This window comes from Prionailurus bengalensis, chromosome D1 (assembly GCF_016509475.1).
Source record: "Prionailurus bengalensis isolate Pbe53 chromosome D1, Fcat_Pben_1.1_paternal_pri, whole genome shotgun sequence".
Classification (NCBI taxonomy): Eukaryota; Metazoa; Chordata; class Mammalia; order Carnivora; family Felidae; genus Prionailurus; species Prionailurus bengalensis.
The window spans coordinates 6,946,019-6,961,914 of NC_057346.1; the positions used below are offsets into that span (position 1 = coordinate 6,946,019).

The 15,896-nt window shown below is 39.9% G+C and overlaps 1 protein-coding gene across 5 annotated transcripts in view; it reads right to left on the reverse strand.

The window, feature by feature from the left end:
• Positions 1–2,827: 2,827 nt before the first annotated feature.
• CD1H11orf65 (chromosome D1 C11orf65 homolog) overlaps positions 2,828–15,896 on the reverse strand; it is a 64,339-nt gene continuing 51,270 nt past the window's right edge. For all 5 annotated transcript variants that reach the window (XM_043579260.1, XM_043579262.1, XM_043579261.1 and 2 more), the window contains 3 exons: positions 14,099–14,269; positions 5,706–5,761; positions 2,828–3,354 (listed from right to left, as the gene is read on the reverse strand). In XM_043579260.1, the coding sequence (XP_043435195.1) occupies positions 3,203–3,354; positions 5,706–5,761; positions 14,099–14,269 (379 nt within the window). In that variant the 3' untranslated portion in view covers positions 2,828–3,202. The remainder of the gene's footprint in view (positions 3,355–5,705; positions 5,762–14,098; positions 14,270–15,896) is intronic.

A 15,896-nucleotide genomic window follows, 5' to 3' on the forward strand; every position in this document is an offset into this window, starting at 1 on the left:
AGACATAAGCGTTAGCAATGTATTTATGGATATGTCTCCTCAGGCAAAGGAAACAAAAGCAAGAATAAACTACTGAGACTACAGCAAAATAAAAAGCACGGCAAAGGAAGCTATCAACAAAACAAAAAGGCAACCTACTGAATGGGAGAAGATATTTGCAAATGATAGATACTAATAACAGGTTAACATCCAGAATATGTAAAGAACTTATACAACTCAACAGCAAAAAACTAAATAATCTGATTTTAAAATGGACAGAAGACCTAATAGACATTTTTCCAAAGAAGACATACAGATGGCCAACAGTCATACAAAAAGATGGTCAGCATCACTCATCATCAGGGAAATGGAAATCAAAACCACAATGAGATACCACCTTACATGTATCAGAATAGCTAGAATCAAAGACAAAAAATAATATGCTGAAAGGATGTGGAGAAAAGGGAACCTCAGGCATTCTCAGTGGGAATGTTAATTTGTGCAAACATCGTGCGGTACAGTGTAGAGGGTCCTCAAAAAAAATAAAAATAGAATTCATATGATCCCATAATTCCACTATTTATTCAAAGAAAATGAAAACATTAATTTGAAAAGATGTATGCACTATTTTTATTGCAGCATTATTTATAATAGCAATGTGATACACACACACACATACACACACACACACACACACTGGAATTTTTTTTTAAGTTTACTTATTTTGAGAAAGACAGAGAGCTTGCATGTGCACCTAAGTGGGGGAAAGGCAGAGAGAGAGGGAGAGAATCCTAAGCAGCACAGAGCCCAATGTGGGGCTTGATCACAAACTCTGAGATCATGACCTGGCCCGAAATCAAGAGTCGGACGCTCAACCGACTGAGCCACCCAGGTGCCACACACACTAGAATATTACTTGGACATAAAAAAAAGTGAAATCTTGCCATTCGTGACAACATGGATGGACCTTGAGATATTATTATATGCTAAGTGAAATAAGTCAAAGACAAACACTACATAATTCCACTTATATGTGGAATCTAAAAACAAAACAAAAAAATAAACAGTTTAAATACAGAGAACAAACTGGTGGTTGCTGAAAGGAGGTGGATGGGGGGTGTTGATCAAAATAGATGGAGATTAAGAGGCACAAACTTCCAGATATAAAATAAATAAGGATATGAAACAGTAGTTGTGGGCAATGGTGACTGTTGTATACATTGATAGAATTGTCAAATCAGTATCTTCTGTACCTGAAACTAATATAACACTGTATGTCAATTATGCTCCAATGATAAATTAAAAAAAAAAGAATAAAAAACAGGTTCTTACAAAATAGAGTTTGCCTTAGCAGTTCCCTCTCACAGGTATTTCCCAAGACAAAAGAAAACATATGTCCCCACAAAGACTCTACATGAGTGTTCACAGCATCTTCATTCATAACGATCCCAAACTGGAAACAACCGAACATCCGTCAACTGGTGAATGGATAAACAAACTGTGGTAAAGCCATACAATGGAACACTAGTTATTAAAAGAGGAATGAGCTACTGATAAGAGCGACAAGATGAATCTCAAAAGCATTATGCTAAATGAAAGAAGCTAAACCAAGGAAGGCTACATATAGAATCATTCCATTTACATGACATTCTAGCAAAGGCAGAAGTGTAGTGATTGAAAGATCAGTGGTTTCCAGGGGCTCAAGGTGAAATGAGTGGATTGACTCCAGATGCATAATCTGGGGATGACAGAAATACTATCTAGCTTGAATGTGAAATTGACATGAATGTATACATTTGTCGAAACTCAAACTGAATACTCAAAATGGGTAGATGTAAATCATAGCTCAAGAAATCTGATTTTTTTTTCTTAAATATATAGTAGATCCTCTGAATGATGTGGGTTTTTTTTTAAATACTTGAGGGTACAAGCCCGTAGTCTATTAGGCTTATATATAGATATTTTTTTAATGTTTATTTATTTTGAGAAAGAGCATGTGCACAAGTGTGTGAGGGGGCAGAGAGAGAGTCCCAAGCAGGCTCTGCACTCTCAGCACAGAGCCCCACATTGGACTCGCTCTCATGAACCTCAAGATCATGACCTCAGCTGAAATCAAGAGTTGGACGCTCAACCGACTGAGCCACCCAGGCTTTTAAAGGTATAGTGTGATGGGGTGCCTGGGTGGCTCAGTCGGTTGAGCGTCCCACTCTTGATTTCAGCTCAGGTCATGATGCCAGGGTACTGGGATCAAGCCCTGTGTCCAGCTTCGTGCTGAGCATGGAACCTATTTGGAATTCTCTCTCTCTCCCTGTCCCTCTACCCCACTTGCACACATGCTCTCTCTAAAATACAAAATAATAAAGACCCAGAATGACCAGTGTGATGAGGGCTCATAGCAAAGGTTGCTTCTGGGAACACACAGTAATTCAGACGTGAAGGATATGGGAGGCCCAGCAGTTACCTCCACTCCTCTACTCCTCCCCCTGTGGAAGATGAAAGACAGATTTTTGCTCTTCTAGTTCCTTGAGCTAAGAGTGCCCCGTGACCTAGTTTCATTTCAAGGATGCCTGAGGTGACTAACGCTGGGACTTCTGGTTGGGCTTTTGCTTTTCAGATAAAAGGAAAACTTGTTACACTGCCCTTATTCCTTTTAGATTATTTATTAATTTTTTTAAACATTTATTCATTTTTGAGAGACAGAGACAGAGCATGAGTGGGGGAGGGGCAGAGAGAGAGGGCAACACAGAATCTGAAGCAGGCTCCAGACTCCGAGCTGTCAGCACAGAGCCCGACGTGGGGCTCGAACTCACTGACCAACTCCCTGACCCCAAGATCATGACCTGACTCGAAGCTGGACGCTTAACAGACTGAGCCACCCAAGTGCCCCTTTCCTTTTTTAAATGGAAAAAGAGCTCTGACATGAACACCCGAAGAATGCTTCAAGAAGAAAATCCAAAGATTTTTTTTTTTGCACCTAAATGTATTTATTTACGTGTGACTGTGAGATTACTGCTGTTTCTTCGAATACAAGGAATAATTTCTACACTTTCATGACCGTTGTTTTGAGTCTGATGTCTTATTTCTCTTTAGGCTTCCTTATTTACTTGAGGTAGACAGATTCTGTGCCAAGAACACACAAGTCATTCCAGTCAGAGTAAACGATCTCTTGACAGTAACTGATGGAGTCGGGGTGAAGGGCTACCGCTCAGGAAAGCGGAGAACTTTATACTCCGTAAGTGAGATCGGGTGATAGTCTAGGAAAATTTGGTTTTTCATAAAAACTTCCATCTAAAGTATCTTCTGGGATTCCCAATTTCTCCTCTGATATATCTGCACAGTCGTATCCTCGCTTCCGTGCTTGCTCAAATGGGAAACCTAGAGAGAAATGACAAATGTTTAGAAAGGTGTCACATGTAAGGTGTAGACTCATTCAATATGCTACTCACTACATGCCACGTAAGGTCCTTTTCCCATCCCTTCCTACCCTGCTTCAAGCAGGCACTTTTCTATCCTACTACTTAACTGAAACCATACGTGTCTCAAGTTTCTCAGTTCATCCTACTTTTCACTACCATAGTGGTCCATGGTCTACAAAAGGTTCTGCAGGACCTGGATTTGAGGTTTGATCCGCTACTAAGTAGCTGTGTAATTTGGGGCAGGTTACTTAGCCTCTCCATGTCCTCATCTGTAAAACGGGGATAGTAATAGCACATACGTACCTCATAATCACGAGAATTAAGTGCGATGGTGCATGTAAAAAAACTAGCGTTTAGTTAGTTTGACATTTAGCTAGTGCTCCATGATTATTAGCTCACGGTTCCAGAGAAAAGGTTCCAAACCTTCTCGTGACTTGATTTCCTCGTGCTTCTTGGAGTAATGACACACATTCTCTCCTCTTCTCCCATGCCACCAACCACCATGCGTCATCTTCCACTGACTTCGCTCATAGTGCAAATCTCCACTACTCGATTCTATGCCCCTTCCAATGACCATGCTATCACTTTGCTTCTCTTCACAGTAACCTCTTTTAACTCAGTATTTATATTCTCTGCTTCGGTTTTTATACTTGTCATTCCTTCATATTCTTTCCTCTGCCATTGAGGACCTACTACTTGCTACATACTGGGGATTTAGTATCAAAGAGACAAATCCCTGCAGTCAAGTCAGGGTAGTTACCTACAGCTGTTCTCTAGAAGGCCATCAACTCCATGAAAGCCCTCGAGCGGAAACCACCGCAGAGCATTTCTGAGGAACAGGCAAGAGAGGCTGGTGATGCAGGTTTGGGAGTGGGGGGGGGGGGGGCCAGCAGGGCGTAAGAGTGGAAGGGTGGCCAGAGGCGGAGCCAGAAGGCCATGATGACGTCAGGGTTTTATTTCAAAAGCAGTGGAAAATTAGGAGAAGCTGCAGAAGGTCCTCGTCGTTAAAGAGCATGGTTTCTGAAGCTAGCCTGCCTCAATTCAAATCCCAGCCATCCCAGGAACTGACTGGGTGACCTTGAGCAAGTAACTTGGTATCTCTTTGCTCATCTGTAACAGGAACCTCGTCTCACTGAGTTGTTCTGAAAATTAAACGAGTTAATCTTATAAAGCGCTTTCAGACAGCACTTCACGCAGTAATTGAAAGAGAAGATTTTGTTAAACAAATGCTTTAACTGTACTGATTTAAATCTGTAAAAGATCATTACCTATTGTGAGGGGAGCACCCTGGCTGCTTACCAGTTTGGAGGCTGTTGGGAGAAGCCTGAAGTGGATGAAGGATGCTTGGACCGTGGGGGTGCCTCTGGCTCGGAAATAAGTGGGTAGGTTAAGGCGAATGACAGCTGACGCTTAGGGAGTACGTGTTACATGCGAGGCGCCATTCTAAGCTCTTCACAGGTATTATCTCTTATTACCTCACAACGACCTAAGAGCTGCCACTGTTATTCTCATTTTAGAGATGGGGAAACCGAGCTGGTAACTTCCCCAGGATCACGCAGCCAGTACACTGTAGGGCCAGAAATCAAAGCCAGGCAGCCTGAATCAACACCCCACCAGTGTAACCTCTCTGCTGTACTGCCTCTCACTGGCGATCGCAGGACAGAACCCGGACCCCCAGAATGTACAATAACCCCAATTAGGCATTAGCTATGTTAGGACTAGTGATATTTCTAGGACATGGACTATGCCTCCTCAACACGCTATCCGCGGCAGCACAATGGCGACACAGAGCCTCAAGAACACTCCTAACATTTTGAGGCGTTTATTTCGCCAAATGAAGCTTGCTCATTAAAAATAATTATGGAAACCATGAGAGAAGCAACTTTTTAAGGGGAGGATTCATTTCTTGAAACCATTTTTCCAACCTAAATAAAACAAAATTTTCTTCTATTCCCAAATAACAATCTTACACATAAAGGTACAAATGACTTGGCAAATTCATTGGTGTCTCTGCACAGTGTAGGGTGCTGAAATGCTAGGTGCTTCGAAGCATGTCCGTGTGTGGAATGTATCATTTTCTTCATAAGAATTTCCCATAAAGTATTACTAAAAGTCACCTACTTTTTAAAAAATTTACATTCAAGTTAGTTAACATCCAGTGTAGTCTTGGCTTCAGGAGCAGAAACTGGTGATTCACCTCTTACATATGACACCCGGTGCTCATCCCGAAAAGTGCCCTCCTCGACGTCCATCACCCATCTGGCCCATCCCCCAGCCACCTCCCCTCCAGCAACCCTCAAAATCACCTACTTTTGAAGTTAGCTGAAGAGTTGCTTGTAGCAATTTCCTTCCAGTTGGCAATATACCTAAGCACATTATATGGGCATTCATTAAACTGAATCAACGTATTAGTAATCAACTGATCCATTAGTACGTGTTAGACTACTTCTAAAATTCCACTTTCTCTATGAAATCTTGAACTGATGCCGACTAATTCACAGGTGCAAATGTCTAATTCTCATGACTTTTCCATGTCCAACTAACTCTCATGTATCTAAAGTAACCCCTAGAACAAGGAATTGGAGGAGGAATAAAAATGGTGCCTACCATCTACCATATTCGTGCCCTCTGAGCTCGTCCAGCACACGTCATCTCATTTTATCCTGTTTCCTTCTTGCAAGATCATGTCCTCAATTGAGGGCATACTAAGATCTTAATTTCTAAATTAAAAGTACAAACAGAAAATTCTCTGGGAGGGAAAAAGTCGGGGGAAAACAACAACAACAACAACCCAACAAACTTTCTCCTTGGCTCTGGATTGCCAGACTTACGGTTTCCAGCATGTCAATGGAAATGAAAAGTGTGTGCTTTATGATCTTACTGGGACAACAATGCTACCTTTGTCGTGTCCAGTAAATATGAGCAATGACACTTAAATCAAGCACAACTTCAGGGCTGCCACATCTGTTCCCTAAACAGGTAGACAAGGCAGCCCAGGAAGAGGTAGAACAGGAAGGGATAAGGCTACCTGATGAGCTACAAAGAGGAGGTTAAGATGCCTTTCAAGAGGCAGGTTTCCTGAGACTTACCCTATTTCATCTTAGGCTCTGCACCCCCCTTTCCCAAGCCTCCTTGAAATCACGTAAGGAGATGGTTGCACCCAAGAAATCAAGTAAGGAGTTGGTACCAAAAGGTGCTGAAAAGGGACCTCGTAGAGCAAAAATGAGAATTCTGAATCATATAATTCAGAAAACTCTGTGATTTTTCAAGTATTTATATATTCCATGTGAATTTTTAGTTCTGCTGTTTCTGAAGTTTTGTTGTTGTTGGTATAGGAAGGTATATATTATCCAAGAGTATTTAATTAAAACAAAGTATCGTGTCTAATTTGTCTCCTTCCTGTTACTGGTACCTTTGCTCCAAGAACTTTATAGCCTTAAATGGGTGCTCCTGGGTTACTGTCACATGAAAAAGGTGCAACAAAACAGAAGGCAGTGGAAACTCCCTCCAGGATGTCTTGGTAGACAATTCAATCTGGCTTGACCTTAAATTCAGGTAAATTCAGGGTGCTTGGGGGACTCAGTCAGCTGAGCATGCGTTTCTTGGTTTTGGCTCAGGTCATGATCCCAGTTTCGTGAGGTCAAGCCCTGTGTCTGGCTCTGTGCTGGTTGGTGGTGCAGAGCCCGCTTGGGATTCATTCATTCTCTCTCTTTCTCTCTCTCTCTCTCTCTCTCTCTCTCTCTCTCTCTCTCTCCCTCTCCCTCTCCCTCTCCCTCTCCCTCTCCCTCTCCCCCCTCCCCCGCTCTTGCTGTCTCTGTTTCTTTCAAAATAAATAAATAAACTTAAAAAAAAACTTTAGGCCAATTCCATCCTCAGTGGTTGCTCGGATAGGAGTGCTATCAGGTGTTGGTCAATCATCCTCCTTCCTTGGGTTCATATACTGAAAGTTCTCATTCCACTTTCAAGGAACCAAGATAAAGGACCTTCAATCAATTTATTCTATGACCTAACAGTCTGGGGCACAAACATATCTCACCTTTAAGCTGATCGATAACCCTGTTCTACCTGCGATTAGGACATGAATTTATTTAATTGATAAAAATTTATAAAAAATTTTTTCTCATCATGAACATACCAGCTGTAACTGATAAGAAATCTAAGTTTTACAAACAGAAGCAACAATCTAATGAGAGCATTACCATGCTGCGTATATCGTAGAGCTCATCTGTCTTTCCCATGAAGATATTTTTGGAACTTTTTTTTACAGAATAAAGTGTATATGGAATCTATGCTGAATCCCTCAGAAATCTACACTTAACATCTTAATGGCCCAGGCAAAGTCCCTGGCTAGAAAGGCCACTTAACTACACGTCTTAGATATCAAAGGAGCAGCTCCAGACATGGAGACTACCCATAACACACACGGGCAAAGAGCTCTCACCAACAGGATTCACAGAATATCAGGAGATAAAGCTAGTCCAGCAGCTGACCATGTAACAGGCTATGTCAAAATTCACTTGCAGGTTTGAAAAATAGGAAGACCCTGGAAGAGGAACAACCATCTTGATAGAGAAGATGACCCTGAAGTCCAGCGGGATAAACGCTGGCAACAGTCACCGTGGCCATGCTGTGGGTGAGTTGGTGATGCTAACACAAGGACTGTTTTACATTCTAAGTGCCTGCAGCAACATATCTGTGGATACCACAGAAGGACAACAGTACTCATCAGTGTACTTGAGTCCAGGAGTTAAGTTGACTCTGCCTATTCTTTAAAGTACATAATAACAATATTGTACTCAGTTGGTACTGTTATAATGTGCATCATAAGATGCACATGACGGTTCCCAGTGGAGGGTCCATCTGTCATACCAGGGGCTGGCACACAAGCCTTTTGGGAAGAGACAGGCTTGTACCATTCAACATCAATGTTCAACACATTTATGTCATTCTAATGCTCTGACTATTGAAAACTGTCCACAGATTTCAGTGGCTACAAATTTTCCTGAAGGGAAATGTCAGACTCTGAAATTCTCAACAAACTAGGTGTCATTGAGACAGCTACGAACATCTAAATGACTACAAAGATCTAACAAAGAGAAGACTGTGAAGACCATGAATATGCTGTGGAAAAGGTACTTACACCTGACATCTGCCATAAGTAGCGGAGGGTCTTTGCAAGTTTGGTCTTGCCTGAGATAATCAGTAGCTTGAGCTCAGTAATGTTAATGAAATATTCCCAAATTATCATGCTGGATTCCTGGGAAACTTTTGTTGTCCAGGGCTCAATAGAAAAAGTTAGAATACTGTAACACAGCACTAAAGAAAGCCATCAAACCATACAAAAGAAAGCAAGAGAACAAGGAACAGAAAAGAACTACAAAAACGAGCAGAAAAAAATTAACAAAATGGCAGTAAGTGTTTACCTATGAACAAGTACTTTAAATGAAAACTGACTAAACATTCCAATCAAAAGACAAAGGGCGAGGAAATGGATTTAAACACAAGACCTATATGCTGCCTGTAAGAAATCACTTCAAACTAAAGACACATATAGACTGAAAGTGAAGGCATGGAATAATGCAAATTGAAGCAGAAAAAAAGCCAGGGTAGCAATATTTATATCAGACAAGATAGACTTTAAAACAAAGAAGCAAGGGACAAAGAATGGCATTACACAATGATGAAGGGATCAATCCAACAAGATGATATAACCATTGTAAATATCTCTGCACCCAACACAGAGGCACCTAGCAAATGTTAACAGATATGAAGGGAGAAACAGACAATTATATAATAATACTAGGGGATTTTAACACCACATCTATGTCAATGGACAGACTGCCCACACGGAAAATCAATAAGAAAACAGTGCAAATTGGTGCAGCCGCTCTGGAAAGCAGTGTGGAGGTTCCTCAGAAAATTAAAAATAGACCTACCCTATGACCCAGCAATAGCACTGCTAGGAATTTATCCAAGGGATACAGGAGTACTGATGCATAGGGGCACTTGTACCCCAATGTTTATAGCAGCACTCTCAACAATAGCCAAATTATGGAAAGAGCCTAAATGTCCATCAACTGATGAATGGATAAAGAAATTGTGGTTTATATACACAATGGAATACTATGTGGCAATGAGAAAAAATGAAATATGGCCTTTTGTAGCAACGTGGATGGAACTGGAGAGTGTGATGCTAAGTGAAATAAGCCATACAAAGAAAGACAGATACCATATGGTTTCACTCTTATGTGGATCCTGAGAAACTTAACAGAAACCCATGGGGGAGGGAAAGAAAAAAAAAAAAAGAGGTTAGAGTGGGAGAGAGCCAAAGCATAAGAGACTGTTAAAAACTGAGAACAAACTGAGGGTTGATGGGTGGTGGGAGGGAGGGGAGGGTGGGTGATGGGTATTGAGGAGGGCACCTTTTGGGATGAGCACTGGGTGTTGTATGGAAACCAATTTGACAATAAATTTCATATATTTAAAAAAAAAAAAAGAAAAAGAAAACAGTGGCTCTGAACGATATATTAGACCAGATGAAGCTAACAGATGTCTAGAGAAAATTCCATCCAAATGCAGAATATGTATTCTTTTCAAGAGCATGCACAAAGGACATTCTCCAAGACAGATCAAATGTTAGACCACAAAGCCAGGCCAGAAAACAAGTGTTAATAAATTTACAAAGACTGAAATCACATCAAGCATCTTTTCTGACCACAACAGTATGAAACTAGAAATCAGTTAAAAAAAGAAAAAAACTGAAAAAAAAAATCACAAACACATGGAAGCTAAACAACATACTACTAAATAGCCAATGGGTCAACCAAGAAATCAGAGAGGAAATAAGAAATACACGGAAACAAATGAAAATGAAAGCACAACAGTCCAAAATCAGTGGGATGCAGCAAAGGCTGTTCTAAGAGGCAAGTTTATAGTAATGCAGGCCTAACTCAAGAGACAAGAAAAACCTCAAACAAACAAGCTAGCTTACACCTAAGGAACCGAAAAAAAAAGAACAAACTAAGCCCAAAGCTAGTAAGAGGAAAAAATAATAAAGATTAGAGAGGAAATAAATAACATAGACACTAAAAGAAAAATAGAAAGGATCAATGGAACCAAGAGGTAGTTCTCTGAAAAGATCAACAAAACTGATAAACCTTTAGACTCATCAAGAAAAAAAGAGAATAAAATCAGAAATGAAGGAGAAATTACAGCAGATGCCCAAAATACAAAAGATTATAAGAGAATGTTATGTAAAATAAATGGATACATTCCTAGAAGCATACAATGTTCTAAAAGTGAATGAGGAAGAAATAGTAAAATTTGAACACGTCAATTACTAGTAATGAAAATGAATCAGTAATCAAAAACCTCTCAACAAACAAAAGTCCATGACTATACGCCTTCATACATGAATTCTACCAAACATTTAAAATTTTTTAATGCTTATTTATTTTTGGAGAGAGAGAGAGACAGAGTGAGAGCAGGGGAGGGGCAGAGACAGAGGGAGACACAGAATTTGAAGCAGGCTTCAGGCTCTGAGCTGTCAGCACAGAGCCAGACACAGGGCTTGAACCCACAAACCTGAGATCATGACCTGAGCTGAAGTTGCATGCTTAACCGACTGAGCCACCCAGGTGCCCCTACCAAACATTTTAAGAAAAGTTAATACGTATTCTTCTCAAATGTTCCAAAAAATAGAAGAGAAAGGAAAACTTCCAAATTCATTCTGTGAGGCCAGTATCACCCTGATACCAGAACCAGTCAGACATGACAGAAACACAAAACCAAACGAAACTGTGGGCTAACTGACCTGATAACATAGATGCAAAAATCCTCAACAAAATATTAACAAAGTGAATTCAATAATACACTGAAAGATTAATTCACCACAAGCAAGTGGGATTTAGTCTAGGGATGCAAAAGGGGCTCAGGAGCTGCAAATCAATATGATACATCATGTTAACAAGAAGAAGAAGAAAAAACATATGATCCTCTCAATAGACGGGAAAAAAACCATCTGACAAAATACAACATCATTCATGATAAAAAAAAAAAAACAACAACTCTCAAACAAGTGGGTTTAGAGGGAATATACCTCAAAATAATAAAGGCTACATAGGAAAAACCCATAGCTCACAATGGTGAAAAACTGAGAGCCTTTCTTCCAAAATCAGGAACAAGGCAAGAACGTCTACTCACCACTTTTATTGAACATAGTACTCGAAGTCCTAGCCACAACAACAAAACAAGAAATAAAAGGCATCTAAATTGGTAAGGAAGAAGTCAAACTGTCACTATTTGCAGTTGACATGATACTATATATAGAAAACCTGAAGGACGCCACCAAAAAGCTATTAGAACTCATAAATGAGTTTAGCAAAGTTGCAGAATGCAAAATTAATATAATACAGAAATCTGTTGCATTTCTAAGCACTAATAATGAAGTAACAGAAAGAGAAATTAAGAAAACAATTCCATGTACAACTGCACCAAAAAGAATAAAATACCTAGGAAAAAAACTTAACCAAGGTGGTGAAAGACCCATACTCTGAAAACAGTAAGACACAGATGAACGCAAATGAACACAACACAAAGAGAAAGATATACTGTGCTCGCACTTTAGAAGACTTATGTTGCTAAAATGTTCATACTACCCAAAGCAATACACAGATTTAATTGCAATCCCTATCAAAATACCAAGAGCATTACTCACAGAACAAACCATATAATCCTACAAAGTCATATGGAAACACAAAAGACCCCAAATAGCCAAAGCAATCTTGAGAAAGAACAAAGCTGGAGGTATCACAATCCGAGATCTCAAAATACACTACACAAAGCTATAGTAATTAAAACAGTTTGGTACTGGCATAAAAACAGGCATGTAAATCAGTGGAATAGGATACAGAGCCAGAAATAAATCAATGCTTATATGATCAAGTAGTCTATGACAAAGGAGGCAAGAATATACAATACTCTCTTCAATAAATAGCGCTGGTTAAACTGGACAGCTACATGCAAAAGAACGAAGCTGGACTACTTTCTCAAACCACAGAGAAAAATAAACTCAAAATGATTACAGACCTAAATGTGAGACCTAAAACCATAAATCTCTTAGGGAAAAAAAATGTAGGCAGTTATTTCTCAATATTGGCCTTACAAACATTTTTCTAGCTATGTCTCCTCAGGCAAAGAACACAAAACCAAAAATAAACTACTGGGATTACACCAAAATAAAAAGTTTTTACAAAGCAAACTGTAAACAAAATGAAAAGGCAACCTACTGAATGGGAGGTATTTACAGATGAAATATTCAATAGGGGGTTAATATCCAAAATATATAAAGAGCTTAACAACTCAACAAACACACAAAAAACAAAGAATTCAAAATGGGCAGAAGACACACGAATAAACATTTTTTTTTCAAAGAAGACATACAGATGGCCAATAAATTTATGAAGATGCTCAACATCACTAATCATGAGGCAAATGCAAATTAAACCCACAATGAGATGTCACCCTCTACTTGTCAAAGTGCCTAGAATCAAAAAGACAAGAAACAGTAACCATTGGTGAGGATGTGGAGAAAAGGAAACCCTCATGCACTGTTGATGGGAATGTAAATTGGTGCACTACAGTGGAAAATATTACAGATGTTCCTAAAAATTAAAAATAGAAATACCATTTGATCCAGTAATTTCACTACTGGGTATTTACCAAAAGAAAAAAAAATACGGATTTGTAAAGATATATATGTTTACTGCAACATTATTTACAGTAGCCACAAAATAGAAGCAACGCAAGTGTCCACTGATGGATGAATGGATATATAGTGGAATATTACTCAGCCATAAAGAAAGAATGCAATCTTGACATATGTGAAAATATGGATGAACCTAGAAGGTATAGTGCTAGGTGAAATTAGTTATATGGAGAAAGACAAGTACCATAAGATTTCACTTTGTGTGGTATCTAAGAAAAAAAATAAATGAATAAACAAAAAATAGAAAGAACTAGTGGTTGTCAAAGGGGAGGTGGCTAGAGGGATGTCTGGAATAGATAAAGGGGATCATGAGGTACAAACTTCGAGTTACAAAATAAGTAAGTCACAGATGTGAAAAGTACAGCATCGGGAATAGTTAATAATGTTGTAGTAAAGTTGTATGGTGACACATGGGGAGTATACTTCATGTGGTGAGCACCGAGCTATCTATAGAATTGCTGAATCACTATGTTATAGACCTAAAACTCATATAACATTGTAAGTTGACTACACTTCAATTAAAAAAAGGAACACCTAGGGGTGAGTGGGTGGCTCAGTCAGTTAAGCTTCTGACTCTGGCTCACGTCACGATCTCGTGGTTTGCAAGCTCGAGCCCGGCATCAGGCTGTCTGTAGTTAGAGCAGAGCCTACTTTGGATCCTGTGTCCCTCTCTCCCTCTGCACCTCCCCCTCTCACACTCTCTTTCTCTCTCAAAAATAAACATTAAAAAAAAAAAACAAACACCTAAGTCTAATTTTCCTTTTCTACTTTTACATCATCTTTTTAAATATTCTTCCTTCATTTCTTCTTTTTTCTAGACAATACTCTTTTTTAAAGTAAATATTACATTTGTGGGTCCAAGATTCAACACGGGAGTGGGAAACAGAAAAATATATGAGGCCTGCCCTGCTCCCCAACAAAAGCAGCATGTATTTACTCATCAAAGTTCAGCGTGTTTGTCCAGTTGAGCACTTCATCCACCTCCCATTCCATCACCGAATCTATTCCACCGATTTCGACAGCTCTCATTAGCCCCTTCGTTGCTGTGTGGATTAAACCTAGAGTTTTAGCATTTGTTGACCTAGCCTCTAGGCTTCCTGTATAGTACCTAAACAGGGGAAGGGAAGGGAGATATAAACCTTGTCAGACAGGTGATTACTAGTAGATGCAGTTAACATATGTGTTGTTATTGCAAAACTATTTACATATTTAAACCAAGTTTTCACCCTATTTAACTCAAATACATTCAGACCAGGTTCTATGTGATGGGATGTTTGGGAAAAAACAAAACAAAACAACTTAGCCAACCGCACTAAACAGTGAGGCCTCATTTCAAAACCCACCCCTCAGTACACTGGGCTGTTATGATGAAAAAGCAAGTTATTAAATCACTGAATCATAGGATTATAGAGTCAAAGGATCTTGGGAACCAAATAACTAGTCCTCTTGTCTTATAGGAGAGAAATTAAGTCCTGGAAGAGTTGACTGACTTTTATGAGGTCACATGGCTAACGGCAGGTAAGAAGAGTAAAGGGGAGGGGAGCAAGAAGGAGAAAGGGAGGGAGAGGCAAAGGGAAGACAAGATGGTAACATCTTTTTTTGTGTCAGGTACTTTTCATACATCATCGTGTTTGATTCACTTTAAATTTTTTTTTCAACGTTTTTATTTATTTTTGGGACAGAGAGAGACAGAGCATGAACGGGGGAGGGGCAGAGAGAGAGGGAGACACAGAATCGGAAACAGGCTCCAGGCTCCGAGCCATCAGCCCAGAGCCCGACGCGGGGCTCGAACTCACAGACCGCGAGATCATGACCTGGCTGAAGTTGGACGCTTAACCGACTGCGCCACCCAGGCGCCCCTGATTCACTTTAAAAAGACAAAGCCGTTTGTGACAGCTATTTTTATTTCCATTTTATGGATGAGGAAGTCAAAAGCTGAACAAGTTAAATTCTTCAAGATCATGTGCATAGTAAATAGATGCCAGAGCCAGTGTTTGAATTTGACTCCAAGTCCAGACTTCTTGGGCAGCACTGTTCTGTCTTACGGTAGTCTGAGCACATAAATGAATGCATCCACACAACGAGAACTGAGTGCGTAGAGACAAGTTAGCATTCCTCACAAAGAATATTAGAAAGGTGCATTTTTCTTTTGGTTTTTCATTTTAAGATCTACATTTGTATTCCATTTTTAATTTTTTTTTCAACGTTTATTTATTTTTGGGACAGAGAGAGACAGAGCATGAACGGGGGAGGGGCAGAGGGAGAGGGAGACACAGAATCGGAAACAGGCTCCAGGCTCTGAGCCATCAGCCCAGAGCCCGACGCGGGGCTCGAACTCACGGACCGCGAGATCGTGACCTGGTTGAAGTTGGACGCTTAACCGACTGCGCCACCCAGGCGCCCCTGTATTCCATTTTTAAAGTTAACTTTCTCTGAAATTGTTTTCACTTATTAAGTCAACATTGATTAGGAAGTGTCATGGTGGGAGTATAGAGCTAGGTAGGACTCCGATATCCAACTATCTGGCTTTGAGTCTTGCTTCTGTGATTTACTAGCTCTATGAGTTTTGCCAAATAACCTAGTCTTTCTGGGCCTCAGATTACCTTAAAATGGTAATCACATCACTCCTCTTCTTAGCATTCTTGAGAGGTTAAGTCCCTATAAAGCATTCAGAATGATGACTAGCACATAGTAAGCATTCAACAAAAGAAGGCTTACCAACTCCTGGATGGCAA